Below are 17,802 nucleotides of genomic sequence, written 5' to 3' on the forward strand. Positions count from 1 at the left end.
TAACATGTTAAACTTAATAAATCAATTTTGCTTATCTATCACACCAGTATCTATTTGGTTCTTAGTGAGTTATGAACAAAAGGTCAAACCTACAAGTATTCCATTACACCCTTGACTTGTGCCTAATAGATGGTGGATAGGATTTGAGGAGTCAGGAGATGAGTTGCTCGCCACAGAATTCCTAACCTCTGACCTGCTCTTATAGCCACAATATTTATAAGGCTGGTTCAGTTCAGTTTCTGGTCAATGCTAACCCTCAGGATGGTGATAGTGGGGGATTCAGGGATGGTAATGCCATTGAATGTCAAGGCAAGATGGTTAGGTCAAAAGAACACAGAGGTGTTGAAGGTAGTGATATCATCTAAATGAATGTGCTAATTAAGAATGGATGGTAGGGCACTCAAGGTACAGCTCTAGTGGGAGTGGGTTGGAAAGACTAGCGGGGCATAAAAGATTTAAAAATAATGGAAATAGGTGGGAAAAGAAAAATCTATATAAATTATTGGAAAAAACAAAAGGAAGGGGAAGAAACAGAAAGGGGGTGGGGATGGAGGAGGGAGTTCAAGACCTAAAGTTGTTGAATTCAATATTCAATCCAGAAGGCTGTAAAGTGCCTAGTCGGAAGATGAGGTGCTGTTCCTTCAGTTTGCGTTGGGCTTCACTGGAACAATGCAGCAAGCCAAGGACAGACATGTGGGCAAGAGAGCATGTTGGAGTGTTAAAATGGCAAACGACAGGGAGGTTTGGGTCATTCTTGCGGACAGACCGCAGGTGTTCTCCAAAGTGGTCGCCCAGTTTACGTTTGGTCTCTCCAATGTAGAGGAGACTGCACTGGGAGCGACTAAGTTGGGGGAAACGCAAGTGAAATGCTGCTTCACTTGAAAGGAGTGTTTGGGCCCTTGGACGGTGAGGAGAGAGGAAGTGAAGGGGCAGGTGTTGCATCTTTTGCGTGGGCATGGGGAGGTGCCATAGGTGGGGGTTGAGGAGTAGGGGGTGATGGAGGAGTGGACCAGGGTGTCCCGGAAGGAATGATCCCTATGGAATGCCGCCAGAGTGGGGGTGAAGGGAAGATGTGTTTGGTGGTGGCATCATGCTGGAGTTGGCGGAAATGGTGGAGGATGATCCTTTGAATGCGGAGGCTGGTGGGGTGATAAGTGAGGACAAGATGGTTAGGTTGAGGGTCAGGGCCCTCAACCGTGTCCGGCCCATCTCCCGCACATCCGCCCTCATGCCTTCTCCTCCCTCCCAGAAACATGATAGGGTCCCCCTTGTCCTCACTTATCACCCCATAAGCCTCCACGTTCAAAGGATCATCCTCCGCCATTTCCACCAACTCCAGCATGATGCTACCACCAAACACATCTTCCTTTCACCCCCCCGCCCCGGCGGCATTTGATAAGGATCGTTCCCTCCGGGACACCCTGGTCCACTCCTCCATCACCCCCTACTCCTCAACCCCCACCTATGGCACCTGCCCATGCCCACGCAAAAGATGCAACACCTGCCCCTTCACTTCCTCTCTCCTCACCGTCCAAGGGCCCAAACACTCCTTTCAAGTGAAGCAGCATTTCACTTGCGTTTCCCCCAACTTAGTCGCTCCCAATGCGGTCTCCTCCACATTGGAGAGACCAAACGTAAACTGGGCGACCACTTTGCAGTACACCTGCGGTCTGTCCGCAAGAATGACCCAAACCTCCCTGTCGCTTGCCATTTTAACACTCCACCCTACTCTCTTGCCCACATGTTTGTACTTGGCTTGCTGTATTGTTTCAGTGAAGCCCAACGCAAACTGGAGGAACAACACCTCATCTTCCGAATAGGCACTATACAGCCTTCTGGACTGAATATTGAATTCAACAACTTTAGATCTTGAACTCCCTCCTCCATCCCCACCCCCTTTCTGTTTCTTCCCCCTTCCTTTTGTTTTTTTCCAATAATTTATATAGATTTTTCTTTTCCCACCTATTTCCACTATTTTTAAATCTTTTATGCCCTACTAGTCTTTCCACCCCACCCCCACTAGAGCTGCACCTTGAGTGCCCTACCATCCATTCTTAATTAGCACATTCATTTAGATAATATCACTACCTTCAACACCTCTGTGTTCTTTTGTCTGTGACATATTTTGATTATCTGCTCCTATTACTGCTTGCTTGTCCCTACAACCACACCAACAACCCCCCCCACCAACTTCTCTCTTCCCCCCCCACCTTAAACCAGCTCATATTTCACCCCTCTCCTTATATTCACTCAGTTCTGTGGAAGGGTCATGAGGACTCGAAACATCAACTCTTTTCTTCTCCACCGATGCTGCCAGACCTGCTGAGTTTTTCCAGGTAATTCTGTTTTTGTTTTGGATTTCCAGCATCTGCAGTTTTCTGTTTTTAGGTTCTCCCTTGTTGGTTATTGACTGGTACTTGTATGGCACAAATCTTACTTATCACTTATCAGCCCAAGTCTGAATGTTGTTTAGGTCTTGTTGCATGCAGACACAGACTGCTTCAACATCAGAGAAGTATCCGTTTTGTCATTTAATCTCTGCCTTCCACCATAATAAAGATCTTCTCTTTTGTTCTTTTCCCTCTCCCCCATTTTCCCTGCCTCTGTCCTTGCTCAAAACCTGTTACCGCTTTAACCTTTTCCAGTTCTAATAAAAGGTCATTGACTTGAAATGTTAACTCTGTTTCTCTTCCTACAGATGCTACCTGATTTTATTTGTTATTTCCATCTTCCATATTTTTACTTTTGTCCTACATTTTCATTCTTAGTTTGAGGCAGTACTTTCCTTACAGATTACCCTCACAACTTTGATAAATTAGTTAAGACAAAGATTTCAGGATGAAGTGTTATGATCCCCAGCTGAGGTTACCACTGGACAAGCCTGATTCCAAAGTGGAACCCAGCCTGATAGATCATAACATTTATTTGATTGTTCAGATATGTGGAGAGTGGCTACTGAACAGAGTCACTGGAGTCAGCTACTCTTAACAAAAGAATAAAACATTTATTAAACAAGAAAAGATGAACTATATTACAATACTCCACTCACAACTATACCTTTACAGATATATATAGATTTGTAAGGATAACACAACTTACAAAAGCTATCTTATACTCTAAGGTCCACAGTAAGTACACAGTCCGTGTACCAATAGGCGCCCTGTGGTCAGACACACCACACTCTGAAGCCAAGTGACAGATGCCACCTAAACCAGATGCTATGGATCTCTCCTCGACTCTCCCCAGACGCTTGTCACATCTTGCACCAAACGGTCTCACAGAACTAAGTCTTTCACATGAGGGTTTCCAATCTCTACTCTCTAAGAACTCGCTTTGGAATCTTTTCCAAACTGATACTTTCTCTCAGACGCCTTCCACAAGGGTTCACCTCCAGGATTTCAAACTCTCCTTCTGATGCTCCTCTTCCCTAAACCACTGCATGCATGCAAGCTGTCTTCCACGTGCTCTCCCTCAATCAACGTTAAGAGTACACCACTGCTTCACATGCCAATACCAAAGAGTTTCAGACCTTCAGTTGGCTCTTTGGACCTTTTGTTCTCTTGCAAGCTGGTCTCACTTTAAATCTGCTTTCTGTAGCTTTTGTCTCTTTGAATCTGAAGTTTGGAGCCTTTATCTCTGCCCCTCACTCTTAACTTCATTAACAAGGTCTTTTCCAGGTTCCTGTCCTTCCTTTGACCAGAAGGTCTGTTTGGGACTTTCCCCGTTCCACTCCCCTGGGTTTTTGGGGTCTTTTCTTTAGCTTGGGACTGGCTATCTGTCCCCTTCTAGGCTGCTTCTCTGCAGCTATCATCAAAGCCAGCTGAATTCCATCAGCTTTCAAAACAAAATTGCTGTTTCTAGCTTTTATGTGTGTGTCTTTGGGAGGGACTTGCCTCTCTGGGCCCCTGTTGCTAGGCAACAGTCCAATTCTTCTACTCTTGCTTGCTTACCTTAGCTTAAGTCATAAAACTCTCATTAGAAATGCAGGCACCTTTTTAAAGTGAAACTAAAACTAAACTTTACCTTTCTTAACACAGATACCGAAATACAAATCAAACTTAAACTTTAAAGCTAAAACTCATTCCGAGCACTCACAAATACAAACGTAACTTACTATCTGTATTTCCTAACAGAAAGAAATCACAGTCACAATTCTGGCATTCACTATTGCAACAATTTACAATAATAACTGATTAATAAAGCAAAATAGAAAATACATAACAATTTATGTTTAAATACACCTTTAACCTATTAAAATGTTCCAAGGCTCTTTACAGAAACATTCTAAAATAAAATATGAAACTGAGCCAAATAAGAAGGTATTAGGTCAGATGACCACAAAAACAAAGTTTTAATTAGGAAAGTGAGGTGGACAGACGGAGAGAAATAGGGAGAGAAATTTAGAGCTTAGGGCCTGGGCCACTGAAGACATGGCCTCCAGTTTTGAAGCAATTAAAGTCTGGGATGCTCAAGAGGCCGGAATTAGATGATGTAGGAGGGTTGTGGAGGTGGAATAAATTATAGAGATAGGTAGGGGCAAAGCTATGGAGGGAACTGACAAAAGAACGAGAACTTTATAATCAAGGTGTTTGGTTGACTGGAAACCAATGTACGTCAGCAAGCACAGGGGTGATATGTGAAACAGGACTTCAAACAAGTTAAGAAATGGCAACATAGATTTGGATAACATCAAGTTTATGGAGGGTAGAATTTGGGAGGCCAGACAGGAGTGCATTAGAACAGTCAAGTCTAGGAATAACAAAGGCAAGAATGAGTGTTTCAGCCAGCAGATGAGCTGAAGTAGGATGAAGTCGGGCAATGTTATGGAGGTGGAAATCAGTGGTCTTAGTGATAGCAGGAAGCTCATCTCAGATTTAAATATGACACCAAGATTGTGAATGGTCTGGGTTAGTTTCAGACTGTTGCCATGGAGAAGGATGGAGCCAGTAGCCAAGGAACAGATTTTAGAGTGAAGACCGAAAACAATCATGTCTTCCCAATATTAAACTGGAGGAAATTTCTGCTTATCATTATTGGATGTCACATAAGCATAAACAAGAGGAACTCAATCAGTTAAAAAAATTCTCATTTAAAGGTTTGCAGCATTAGCAGTTTTAAATGGCACTTGATAAGTGGTCCTTTACCATCCCACTAAATTTTGTATCCTGGCAAATTGAATGATACTGATGTCTGTGGGCGCATGTGTTACAATAAGTTATGATAAGGAATTTTAATTACAAAAGTCTATTTTTGCAGACTTTTTCAAATCATCAAAACTTTTCTGCACTTTCTGTCTCATTTCCAAGTGTTAAGGTGTTTCCTTTGATGACCTGACTCACTTTTCTTCTTTGCTGCCGATGTCGCATCAAAGTGTAAGTACCTCTGATGAAGAAAAATCCTGATATGGCTGCAAAGTAACACCCATAAATAAGGAACTGCAAAATAAAAACAATTGTTCAGTTTGCTAGACTTTGACCTTGAATCTAGACCTTGAAAAATTAATTGCCACCAGTATAAACATGGAAATTACTTTGTCAACATTTGTCAGTAATAGAGCTTCTCAATTGCCAGGCATTAATGCTTCATTATCTTTTGCAACTTTACAGTCTAGAGTGTGGATCAAGGAGTGCTAGCAAAATTGGAGTCAATGGGAATCAGGGGAAACCTCTCCACTGGTAAGAGTCATACCTAGCACAAAGGAAAATGGTTGTGGTTTTTGGAGGTCAGTGATCTCAGCTCCAGGACATTACTGCAGGAGTTCCTCAGGGCAGTTTCCTAAGCCCAATCATCTTAAACTGCTTCATTAATGACCTTCCTTCCATCATAAGGTCAGAAGTGGGGATGTTCGCTGATGATTGCACAATGTTCAGCACCATTCGCGACTCCTCAGATACTGAAGCAGTCCACGTCCAAATGCAGCAAGATCTGGACAATATCCAGGTTTGGGCTGATAAGTGGCAAGTAACATTTATGCCACAAGTGCCAGGCATTGACCATCTCCAACAAGAGAGAATCTAACCATCGCCCCTTGACGTTCAATGGCATTACCATCATTGAATCCCCCACTGTCAACATCCTGGGGGTTACCATTGATCAGAAACTGAACTGGACTAACCATATAAATACTGTGGCTACAAGAGCAGCTCAGAGGCTAGGAATCCTGCGATGAGTAACTCACCTCCCGACTCCCCCATGACTGTCCATCATCTACAAGGCACAAGTCAGGAGTGTGATGGAATATTCCCCACTTGCACGGATGACTGCAGCTCCCACAACACTCAAGAAGCTTGACACCATCAATGACAAAGCAGCCCACTTGACCGGCACCGAATCCACAAACATTCACTCCCTCCACCACCGACGCATAGTAACAGCAGTGTGTATCATCTACAAGCTGCACTGTAGGAATTCACCAAGGCTCCTTCAACAGCACCTTCCAAACCCACAACCACTACTGTCTAGAAGAACAAGAGCAGCAGATAGATGGGAACACCACCACCTGGAAGTTCCCCTCCAAGTCACTCACCATCCTGACTTGGAAATATATTGCCGTTCCTTCACTGTCGCTGGGTCAAAATCCTGGAACTCCCTCCCTAACAGCACTGTAGGTGTACCTACATCACATGACTGCAGTGGTTCAAGAAGGCAGCTCACCACCACCTCCTCAAGGGCAACTAGGGATGGGCAATAAATGCTGGCCCAGCCAGCACAGCCCGCATGCCATGAATGAATAAGAGAAAAGTTATTTTTCTGTTTTCTTTTACTGAGAAACCGAATGAAAAGTCAAGGCCCATCGTTCAGGACATATCCAATGAATAAGAGATGAAGTAATTCAGGTTTAGTATTTTGGCGGCCTCACATTTGAGGTTTTAAACGCCTGATGATATTGGGAAAAAGGAGAGACTGAGGGAGGTATGGAATTGCAGTTTTCAAATCATGAGAAATTGTGAGTTAGGAGAGAGTGCAGTAGATCTAAGTCTAGCACGGAGGGAGGAACAAGGATGTTTAGTAGAATATTCTTGCCAGTCAGGTATAAGGTAGAAAAAATGCATGGATTCAGTGACTATAGAGGAAAGCTGCAGGCGAGAAACAGATCACCTTCCACACAAATAAACCTTTTGTATCTCATCCAGACGTGTCAGACACATTTCATGGTAAAGGTGGTGGAAGAGCAAGCGGTACAAGAGACTAAATCAGAGGCAGTTTTAGCAGCAGAGTAGAGAATATCAGTAGATGTAAAAAGACTAAGGATGAAGCTGTTAAAGAAAGAGCTTGCCTGTAATAGGGCTGCATCTTCCAGTCGGCGAGTGGGGAGGCAGGGCCCACTTGCCGACGTGTAAAATGATGCGGGGTGACGTCGGGCAGGTGTCTCGAAGTCACCCCACGTCATTTACATTCTCAGGTCGGCGCACGCGGAGCTGGGTCGGCTGTGTGTCCACCGACCTGTCAATGGCCACTTAAGGCCATTAATAAAATAATTGAGGTAATCAGTGGACCTGCCCATCCAACCTTAAAGTTGCTGGGCAGGCCGGGAGGCCAGGCAGCTTCTGAAAAGACATGAAACCTCATCCATGGGCAGGATGAGATTTCACGAGGGATTTTAAATGTTTACAAAATGTTGAAATAAAAGAAATTGACATGTCCCAGCTCATGTGACAGTGTCACATGAGGGGACAAGTCAGGAATTTTTTTTTCACACTTCTAAAAATTTTTGAAACTTCCAGTGATCTCCCTGGGGCAGCACTTAGGCTTGGGGACCTGTGTGCTCTTTCGCACAAAAGAGCACACTCCTGGCTCAGGGAATCCCACCCCCCCTACTGCCCGCACAGGGAGTACACAGAGCTTCTGAGCGGACGTCATGCTGGGCGGGCCTTAATTGGCCCGCCCACGTAAAATGGCGGCGTGCCCCCAACTGGGAACCCTGCTGCCCACACCCACTCCTGCACATCACCACCCCCCCCGCCAACCCAACAAGGGGAGGGGTGGGAAATGTTGCCCATTGCGGGATTTTACGGCAGTGTGATTTTACGGTCCCGCTGAAGACTTTTGAAGGGCTCGCAGCATTTTAAGGCTCCCGCTGGGACAGTGCCATAAAGTTCCACTCGACAATACCTTTCATATAGTGCTGCACAGCCAGTGAGGTCCTGCTTAAATATATTCACTGTTTTAATGTCGTGAAATCTGGCAGCCAATTTGCAAAAAACAACTTCTCACAGACAGCAAAGAGATAATCTGTTGACTGAGAGATAAATGTTGGCCAGTATCCTTGTCCTTTTTCAAATGCTCCCATAGGATCTTATGTCCTGCTGAGAAGATTAGCAGGATCTTGGTTTAACATCGCACCTGAAAGATGGTGCATTCAACAGTATAGCTCTCATTCAGTGGCTCATGGAAGTGCCTATCTAGATTAGGTGCTCAAGTCTTACAAAGGACTTGAACCCATGACCTTTTGACTCAGAGGGATGAACGCTACCAGCCTGACACTTTTAGTTTGGACTTTGGCCTGGAATTTCCTGGAAATTTTCAGTGTAACTACGGTGCTGTTTTTTTTCCGAGGAAATTTAAATTTAACTGAGTTATTCCAGTCTTAGATTGAAACATCACTAAAGGGTAGCATTTTTCTGATATTTTCCTCACTGAGATTCATACACTATATTTAGCCAAGTTAATCAGACCCCTCCCCACCCTCCACAACATGTTCAGAATGACTATGTAACAGGAGTGGCCTTCACAATGGGCATATCTCTCTTCTGCATAATAATGGACAAAGCAGAATAAAGTGTCTTGTCAGAAGACCAGAAGCCCACTTGATGTTTTCCCTATTAGTGGTGCTGTATTTCCATTTTGTTTATGCCTCTTTTTATATTCCGGTTAGGCAAATAAGCTTTGTAGGAAATTTGATGTGATTTCCCAAGCTTGTTGCAAAAACAGCTTTAAATTTTGGTGCAATTCTGCATAACTCAATATGTAACTATTCAACCATTGCACCGAAAAACTGTAGGTAGAAAATGGTACAAGCTCTCCTTGAAGTGTGGCAACATTGACATTAATGGCCGGGTGGAGCTTGCTACTAATTGTTCAAAATGGCAACAGCTTGTCTATCAAGCTCCATCACGCTTTGAGTCCAAACACCTTAATGATGAGGCAGAGTGGCAGAGAAAGAAAGAAAAGGAAGCAAATCCTGCATTCCAGATCCCACTACCGCGTGGGACGTCCTGCCCCATGTGCTCAAATCGGCCTGTTCAGTCACATGAAGACCCATGTTAGAAACTTGCGACCCTGAGTCTACATCATCCTCGAAGCAAGGGACAGCCAACAATGGTGACATATTGAAGGAAAGTAATCTGAAGGACATTAATATACTTATGGTGGAATCATTAGTTAAAGGATTGGATGAGAGTGGAGGAGGTCATTGATATGGAGAAACAACTGTTTGGAAGAGGGAATGGAGCCCTGCAAAATCATTGAATTGATGAGAAAGAAATCAGAACTTTTAACTACAGCAGAGGGCAAACAAGTTGATGGCAAACTAAAAACCACAAAAATAACCTTGCGTGATAATACAATGACATTGGCTGGGATTTCCTGCTTCGTGCTCCTCAACCTGCTGTTTTCTTCCCATTCATTTTAATGTGAGCTGGAAACACAAGTGGAATATCTGGGCTAACATGTTTAGATGTACATGGCATCAGATCCTCTTAAAGGCTTTGGAGATGCCCAAGGTTGTCAAATAAATCACCAAAATGTTTAAAAACAGAATTCACAAATTTGCTGGTAAATAATTTCTCCATATATCAAATATATTATCTGGAAGCAAATCTCAAAATGATGTAACTCATTTGTAGAATTTAATGTTGAACTCACCTGGGTGATAATATCCAAACCAAGGCCTCTTGAATCAACTACAATAACAGTCAGAATGGTCTGAAGTAAGAGGGCTACAAAGGTATTTACTCCAAACATAAGTGCATAACGCTCCATGCTCAGGTTGGCTGCTATTTGGAACCTTGATGAAGAAAATAACTGGTTAGACTTTGAACCATTGCTTCAAATATTCATATTTAACAAAGGACACAAAAGATAATTTTAACATTTGGTGCACAGGGTGTGTACCCACCACCTGCCCATTTTAATCTCCATGTTGCCCGAGCCATTTTGCAGCCCAATCTCATTTGCATGCCACGGCTAAACTCGTCATTGAAACTGTTTTGTTTAAACTTCTCAATAAAGATGTTGGATTTTGTGTGATTGTGTCAAATGTAAATCTCAATCTCCACACTTAAGAAAGAAATGAAATCACCTACATGTGCCATGTGGTATCATAATACACTGAGTGGATTCAGACTCCTCTGCATTCTTAGACATAGTGCTAAGACTCACCTTCTAATAACTTGTAAAGCTGTCTGTGTGTGGCCAACAGTTCTCATCCTATGGCTGGATCGTGTCATCCCCTACACACTCACACATACACAATGCCAACACACAATAGCCAAGCCCCCAACATACATGATACCTGACCCCTAAACACACAGATACAAACACACATAATATAGTACTCTACACACTCAAACACATGCACAATACCCATCCTCTACACACATTCACTACCATCCGCTATATTCTTACAAAGCCACAATACCTGAAGAATCCTGCTTCGGACACCAGGAAGTAGGCCTCATAGCCTTGAGTATACTAACAAGCCTTTATTAGAACTTATAACGATATACATATATACAGTAGAGGATACAGGTATGGAGCTAACTCCATCCTAGATCTTTACATCTCTGTCCATCCCTAGGCTGATCCTGGCTCTGGGTCATGTGCCTTCTTACATCACTGTGTGGACAGTACTGTACTTAGTCCGACATTAACCCTGTATGTACCAGACCCTACTACTACAATACCCACCCTTACACACACCCACAATACCCACCTCTACACCCACACATCCACAATACACACTCCCTACACCCATGCACACATAATACCCACACCTACATACATGCACCCACACACATACATGATACATGTTCCTACACACACAATACTGCCCAAAATAAAAACAATTCCTTTTATTTTCCATCCATATTATCTCCATTATTGAGTGCAAGTGGGGCAGTAAAGGGTCCAAGACAAGCCCGTTGGTGTCTTGGAGTTCTAGCAAGTAGACATTCAGGTACCAATATCTAACTTGTGACCAGGATTATAAATCATTTAATTATAGCTTGACCATGATTTGAAACTGCCGTATTTTCACTGTTGGAAGAGGGTTTTTTTGCGTGAACAGAAATAAAGAATTAAGAAAGGAAATCAAGACAGGACTGACCTTGGAGAAAAAGGTAAATTTTTAGGATGAAGTTTAGCAAGCATCAAGCTCTGGGCATGTATGCAAACAGTTATTCATATGGAGCAGTATTGGTTAAAGGCAATTCACTGAGCGGTTTGTTGATCTGAATTTTGTTTATTTAATACTACCTTTTAAAAGAAATTACTATTATTTCAATTTTGATTTTTTTTCAGGCAACTTGTGATACTCACGTTGCTATGGTAATCAGTAACATGTATGTGGCTTTGAAGACAACGTAACCAGCATAACAAACCCAGATATTGTTTGACAAATCGATGGCAAATAAAGCACCGCTGTTCACTGTCAGAAAGACACCCAATGCCAATTCTCCCCAGATTGCCCAATCCAGCTTCACATAGCCCACAGCAAAGGATGTAACAGCACCTGAATTCACAATAACAAGGAACTCAATCCTCTGTGGTCATGCAATTCGCAACAGATAATCAAACAAACAGTTTAAGTGATCATTATCATGCTTTCTTTCATTTAATTTACAAAAACAGCACAAAATATTATCTACGAGCTAACCAGTAACATTATTGATCATAAAATCTGAGAAATCAAGTTGATGGGCCTGTGGAGGAGGCGAATAGCAGCAATAACTGTCATGAAGATGATAAAGCAACATACATGGAACAAAAAGAACTACGACTAGCCTTGTTTATAATTAGTTTAGCACAGTACTAGAAAATTCTACAGTGGAACACAAATCAGTGACTTGACTGCTTTCAATTTACATTAGAATGGGGCTTAATTATTGCACAAAAGTTCAAAGCTGTTGGCTGGCCTTGTAATGTTTTAATTGTGCTTTTTTTCGCATACTAGTCCTCCTCTTGTCACACATGGGATCAACTATATATTATTGACATATAAGCATAACTGTATTAACTACATGGACTTCAGCAGGTTTACTGGTCATGTATTAGGATAATGCCGGACAAATCAAATGCTACATTAGTTGTACTTAAAATAAGCCGTACAATTCTACAATAACAATCTGGCTTTTATAGAGTATTTTGTCAGATGCAGGAATGTGTTTTAAACTGCTTAACATGTAGGAGGACAAAATAGTGGAAGCAGGAGGGAAAATAGAACAATAAAGAGTAGAGGAACTGCAAAAAATAGTCATCAACTATTCGAGAACTCATTCAAACTCAGCTCTAGTTCTCACTGTACTTTATTTTAGTCTTCAGTTAACAGCTCATAGAATGATGAAGCATCCAAAGATCAAAAAATTATTATTTCTTTAAGTTATTGAAGTATTTTCTAGATTTATTGTTGACTTGTTGCTGGATGCACCTGGTGTCAAAAGACTTGTGTTTTTTTCTATTGCTCTGTGTACTACTTTGGGCTAACTGTGGATGCTTCACTCATTCCATCCTGTGGGATGATATAACTCACTTGCCATTTGCCCGGTAGTCAGCTGGTACTCTACCAGCACTCTGCTAATGGAATCCTCATCTGGTATTGGACTTGTCTGGTGAGCTACCTGATTTTTTTTTATAGGTTGTTAACTGGTTCTGTCTTTTATCACTTCAAAAATCTCTCAATCTTTCCACTTATGGTGACATCAAGCATCATGTCAAAAGTTGCTATTGCTGACGATAAATTAGATGAATATTGTAACTGAACTTACTCATAAAGGTTGACACTGCTTCCACACCACCATTATACACTGTGGCATTTTGGGATGGTTCAACGTGATCCCATAGTACTTGTATATAATTCACAACTTGATAATACCCACAGCTGGCCAAAGCCCACCAGATGGACCAGTAGAAGATTTGTGGAGAGGAGTAACACCTTTTGAAATCAGACCACAGTTTGAAGAGAACATTTATTGCGTTCTTTTGCTCTGTTGCTTTCACCAGATCATTTCCATTTCCATCTGACATTACAGGTAACTGCGAGCAGTTTGCTATATCAGGATTATTTTGGTGACTACTATTTTCCGACTTTGGCTTGACATCTTCGATTGACGAAGGAGCTTGGATCTTTTCAGCCTCTTTTGTGTGGAAAAACATGCTTGTTTTGGGCATTGGCAGGGGAATGGAAGAAAGGAAAGCTACAGACACTGAAACCAGTGCAATCACATTCAGATAGAAATAAGGGACATTCCAAACAGAGATTAAAATTTGTCCCAGAATGGAACCTAGTGCGTATGCAACTAATGTGACACTCCGACAGTAACTGGTGACTTTTTGATAGTGCTCAGAATTAACAACACTGTAAATATAGGAGTAATATGCCACTTCAGTGGCAGATACAATGCCAAAGGTGAATTCTAAAAACTGCATGGCCAAGACTCCTTGCGCAAACAGGAGCATTAGCCAAGTGGTAATAAAGCTAACTCCTTGTAAAACTATGATAGGTTTATATCTTAGATAATCTGTGACCAAGAAAATAGGGATTAGTATTGACAAGTAAGAGTATGTCCATACTGGAAATATTTCATTAGTAACCTGAAAGTGAATGAGAAAATAAGTTTAATGCTACAGTAAGGTAATAAAAAAACAACAAAATGAAGCATAGGATTACAATTCCATGAAAGTCCTCAGATTCAGTTTTAGAATCAGAAATTATATAAAATATGTAAAAAATAAAAGCACTTCTGCTCTGCTGCAACATCATAAAATTTTACCAACAAAATGAAATTCAGAGGTGATTTGTGCTTTTGGCTCAGCTTTTCCTCTTGGGAGCTATGGTACAACATGAATGCTAGGGCTGGTTTTACAGTGAGGCTAACAATGTTCACTTACTTATGTATGTGAAAATGAATCAGCAACTTTCAATGAGCACACATGCACAGTTAAACAAGGAAAACAGGAGTTTGTACAGGATGCTCTACAGAAAAAGTTAGGGTTTGCCCATTTCAGTGTAAATACGCTTTTGTAAATACTAATTTTATCAGTAACCTTTGGGGAAAATAAACACACTGTGTGGTTTGGCTTCTTCTGGCTAAGTGTAACATCTTACCATCTCTTTGAAATTCAAACTAACCTAACTTATCTATAAATGCAAATTTTCCTCACACCTCACATTCTAAAACTTCAGCCATGTTTACGTATTTAGCATTTCAAACCTAACTTCTTGTTGATAACTCAAAACCTCCAGACCAGCTGTCTCCAATTCAATTAAATCACACACACACACATACACAGAGAAACTAATCCATACCCCACTATTAAACTACCTTTGCAATAAATCACAATAAAATTATGAAAATTATTATATTTTCATGACACTATCAAGACAATGGAGAATGGCTAGCATTCAAACCCTTGTGGAGGTTGAAAGATCCCTCATCTCCTACTGGTTTCTATTATCTTGAAATGTGTCAAAGGTTTCTGAGATGAAACATCAAAATGTGATTACTTGTTCTACAATAATGATTGCGGCAGACATGGCAATTAAATTCCTTTGTAATGTACAGCGAGCAGGACTTTAAGAACTGGATTTGCGAAGCAGAGAAATGAATTGGAGAAGCTGCTAATGGAGCAGTGAGGGATCTCTACCCCTCTCTTAAGCTAAATAAAGCCCCACCTCTACAGTCTAAAAATCAAACCGACTAGAGATAGTGAATATCCATCGGGACACCATCAGAGGGATTTTGGAAAAACAGGCTGCTTGCTCTCTCTCTCTCTCTCTCTCTCTCTCTCTCCCCCCCTCCCCTGGGAATAAGGGCAGCACCCGGTTCAAGAAATCAGCGTACACAAGATCTGCTAACAAACTGAGATCTTGAAAGAATAGCAACATCCTCGACATCCACCTGCTCCAAGGACCCAGATAACTTAAATCAGCTGCAACATTTAACAACCTACACCTCAAAGACAAACAAAGGACTTCTAACAATATCAAAAACACCTGGAAAAACTCAGCAGGTCTGACAGCATCTGTGGAGAGGAACACAGTTAACGTTTCGAGTCCGAATGACTCTTCATCAGAACTAAGGAAAAATAGAGAAGAGGTGAAATATAAGCTGATTTAAGCGGGTGTGGGACAGATAGAGCTAGATAGAGGGCCATTGATAGTGGAGATTGCCCAAAAAAAATTGGCCCTCTATCCAGCTCTACCTGTCCCATCCCCCTCAAATCAGCTTATATTTCACCTCTTTTCTATTTTTCCTTAGTTCTGATGAAGAGTCATTCAGACTCGAAACGTTAACTGTATTCCTCTCTGCAGATGCTGTCAGATCTGCTGAGTTTTTCCAGGTATTTTTGTTTTTGTTTTGGATTTCCAGTATCTGCAGTTTTTTGCTTTTATCTTAGTACTTCTAACAATATATTCTTTTAATTTTTATTTGGACTGTAACTTTCCTTAATTCTGATACCAGTGTGTGTGACATCGCATCTTTATTTGGGTTTGGTGGCTAATAAACTTGCTCTTTCTTTGACTCAGGAAAACCTTGTTGATTGGCTCCATATTGTTCACTGCATAGATGGTTAAAAAAAGTACATTTGGATTTAAAAAAGGCATCCACAGGAAATTTAAAAACCTTTGTTGTGACCAACCAAGGAGGCTGAATAGAGGGGAGACAGTTCAATGCTCCTCATTTGGTCATAACACAGTGAATAGACTGTGAGTCACCAAAGACTCAGAAAAGTGTTAAGAATGTCAGGTTATAAATAGTTGCGCTTTAACCTGTCCATTTACTTCCAAGATAAAAGAGAGTTGAGCTCTCAAGCATAGTTTCTCAGCATTTCTAACTAGATACAAGGTCCACATGATTCACATTGCCATGGCAATGGGCTTTGAAAGGGGAAATGTTTCTAAGATGCCCTGAGGACTCATAAACACAGGCACTCTGCCAGGATCCATGAGAGAAAGAGCAATTGGAGGCCAAAAGTCTCTATGGTTCACCCTGTAGGAGTGCTAGTGGGGCCTCATGCTTGGATTGGAAAGACCAAATTTGTGAGGAAGCTGGAAGATACATGTAGCTTGTGCTAGAAGAGGATTCTCTGGGGAAGAAACCTCACTGTGAGAGGCAGCTCTGAGATTACAAGTTACCAGACTGAGAAAGGAAAAAAAGTAAACCATTGGGAGCTAAGAATCACTTTGAATTGGTTCTGGGAGAATTGATAGTCTACTTAAAGAACAGTGTAAAGCATTTCTGTGAAGTATGCTTTTCCAGTTGTGCTAAAAGTAAAAGTTCTGTTCTGGAGTTTAAAATATAAGTTGCTTACAAACATAGTGTTTAGTCAATAGTGCTTTTAGTCTGTTACAGTTAATGTCCTAAAAATTGAAATCTTGTTGTGTCATCCATTCAGTTATTAATTGGAAATTTGAATTTCTTTTTCAAAGTTATCAGTCTCTAGGTGTATTGTAACACTGAGCACTCACAGCTTTCTAGGTTATAGAATTCTTTCAGGTGTATGTAAAAGATCATATGGCATTATTCGAAGAAAAGCAAAGTGGGTTAGCCCCAGTATCCTGGTCAAAATGTATCCTTCACTCAGCATAAAAACAGATTATTTGGTCATTATCACATTGCTGTCTATTGGAGCTTGTTGTGTGCATATTGGCTGCCTTGTTTCCTACATTAAATAGTGAGTACACTTTAAAAGTACCTCATTGGCTATAAAGCGCTTTGAGATGTCCGGTGGCCATGAAAAGCGCTTTATAAATGCAAGTCTTTCTTTCTTTATCTCATCTCAGTCAAGAAGGCTGACCCCTTATTCTGAGGCTGGGACACACTATTCTTGACTCCCCAGCCAGGGGAAACATCCTCCCAACATCTACCCTGTCAAGCCCCTAAAGAATTTTACATGTTTCAATTAGAATATAGGTCAATTCTACTCAATGTCCCCTCATAGGACAATCCACCCATTCTAGGAATCAGTCTAGTGAAATTTTGTTGCAATCCCTCTGAGGCAAGTATATCCTACCTTATGTAAGGAGACCAAAACCGCATATTCATTCACTGCTCAAGAGCAAAATCTGGATGAACTAAACATGTTCTTACTTTGCATTTGACACATGCTTGCAAACAAATACCTGTTCAGTGGTTAAGTTTTTAGCAGGTCCAATGAGGTAAGGTATTAAAAAAGGCTCTGATGGCCTCATCATCGAGAAAAATCCGAAGGCACACAGAAGCAGTGTGGGATAACGCCATCCGTTGTCTTCTGCTGGGTTACAGGAGCCTGTATCATCACAGCATGTCAACATCGTCGTGACCAGGAGCTGATCCCTTCTTGGTCTGTACCAACCGCACAAGTTTACAGCTGCGGCTCTACAGCCAATCTAAATCCTTATCACTTAAACGTGGACTTTAAACATTCTGGAAACATGCTCAATGTTGCATATTTCAAATAGCAGCATAATTAGGACAGAAATAAGTTACTGAATATTTAGATTGGCAGAGCTCAAAATAAGGTCAAAAGATCCGATCAGAATGTGACCTTTTTCTTTTAACTATTGGGGTAGAATTTTAGTGCAATTGGGAAACTTGACGCAAA

General features: G+C 41.4%; 1 protein-coding gene across 1 annotated transcript; it reads right to left on the bottom strand.

Moving 5' to 3' along the window:
- Positions 1–5,270: 5,270 nt before the first annotated feature.
- On the bottom strand, positions 5,271–17,512 carry LOC121287116 (thiamine transporter 2-like). The gene is made up of 5 exons (XM_041204678.1): positions 17,342–17,512; positions 12,984–13,809; positions 11,539–11,731; positions 9,865–10,006; positions 5,271–5,435 (listed from the first exon to the last, which is right to left on the bottom strand). The coding sequence occupies exons 1-5, from the start codon at positions 17,510–17,512 to the stop codon at positions 5,271–5,273; spliced, it is 1,497 nt and encodes a 498-aa protein (XP_041060612.1).
- Between the last annotated feature and the right edge of the window lie 290 nt (positions 17,513–17,802).

Source organism: Carcharodon carcharias, chromosome 2 (assembly GCF_017639515.1).
Source record: "Carcharodon carcharias isolate sCarCar2 chromosome 2, sCarCar2.pri, whole genome shotgun sequence".
NCBI lineage: Eukaryota > Metazoa > Chordata > Chondrichthyes > Lamniformes > Lamnidae > Carcharodon > Carcharodon carcharias.

Excerpts from the sequence above, each read along its gene's own strand:
- LOC121287116 (XM_041204678.1), bottom strand. The coding sequence starts at position 17,512 with ATGTTGACATGCTGTGATGATACAGGCTCCTGTAACCCAGCAGAAGAC. Across the intron at positions 11,732-12,983 it reads AGCAGTGTCAACCTTTATGA|GTGCTGTTACATCCTTTGCT; the intron begins GTAAGTTCAGTT and ends TTGTGAATTCAG. Across the intron at positions 5,436-9,864 it reads GTTTGGATATTATCACCCAG|TTCCTTATTTATGGGTGTTA; the intron begins GTGAGTTCAACA and ends TTTATTTTGCAG.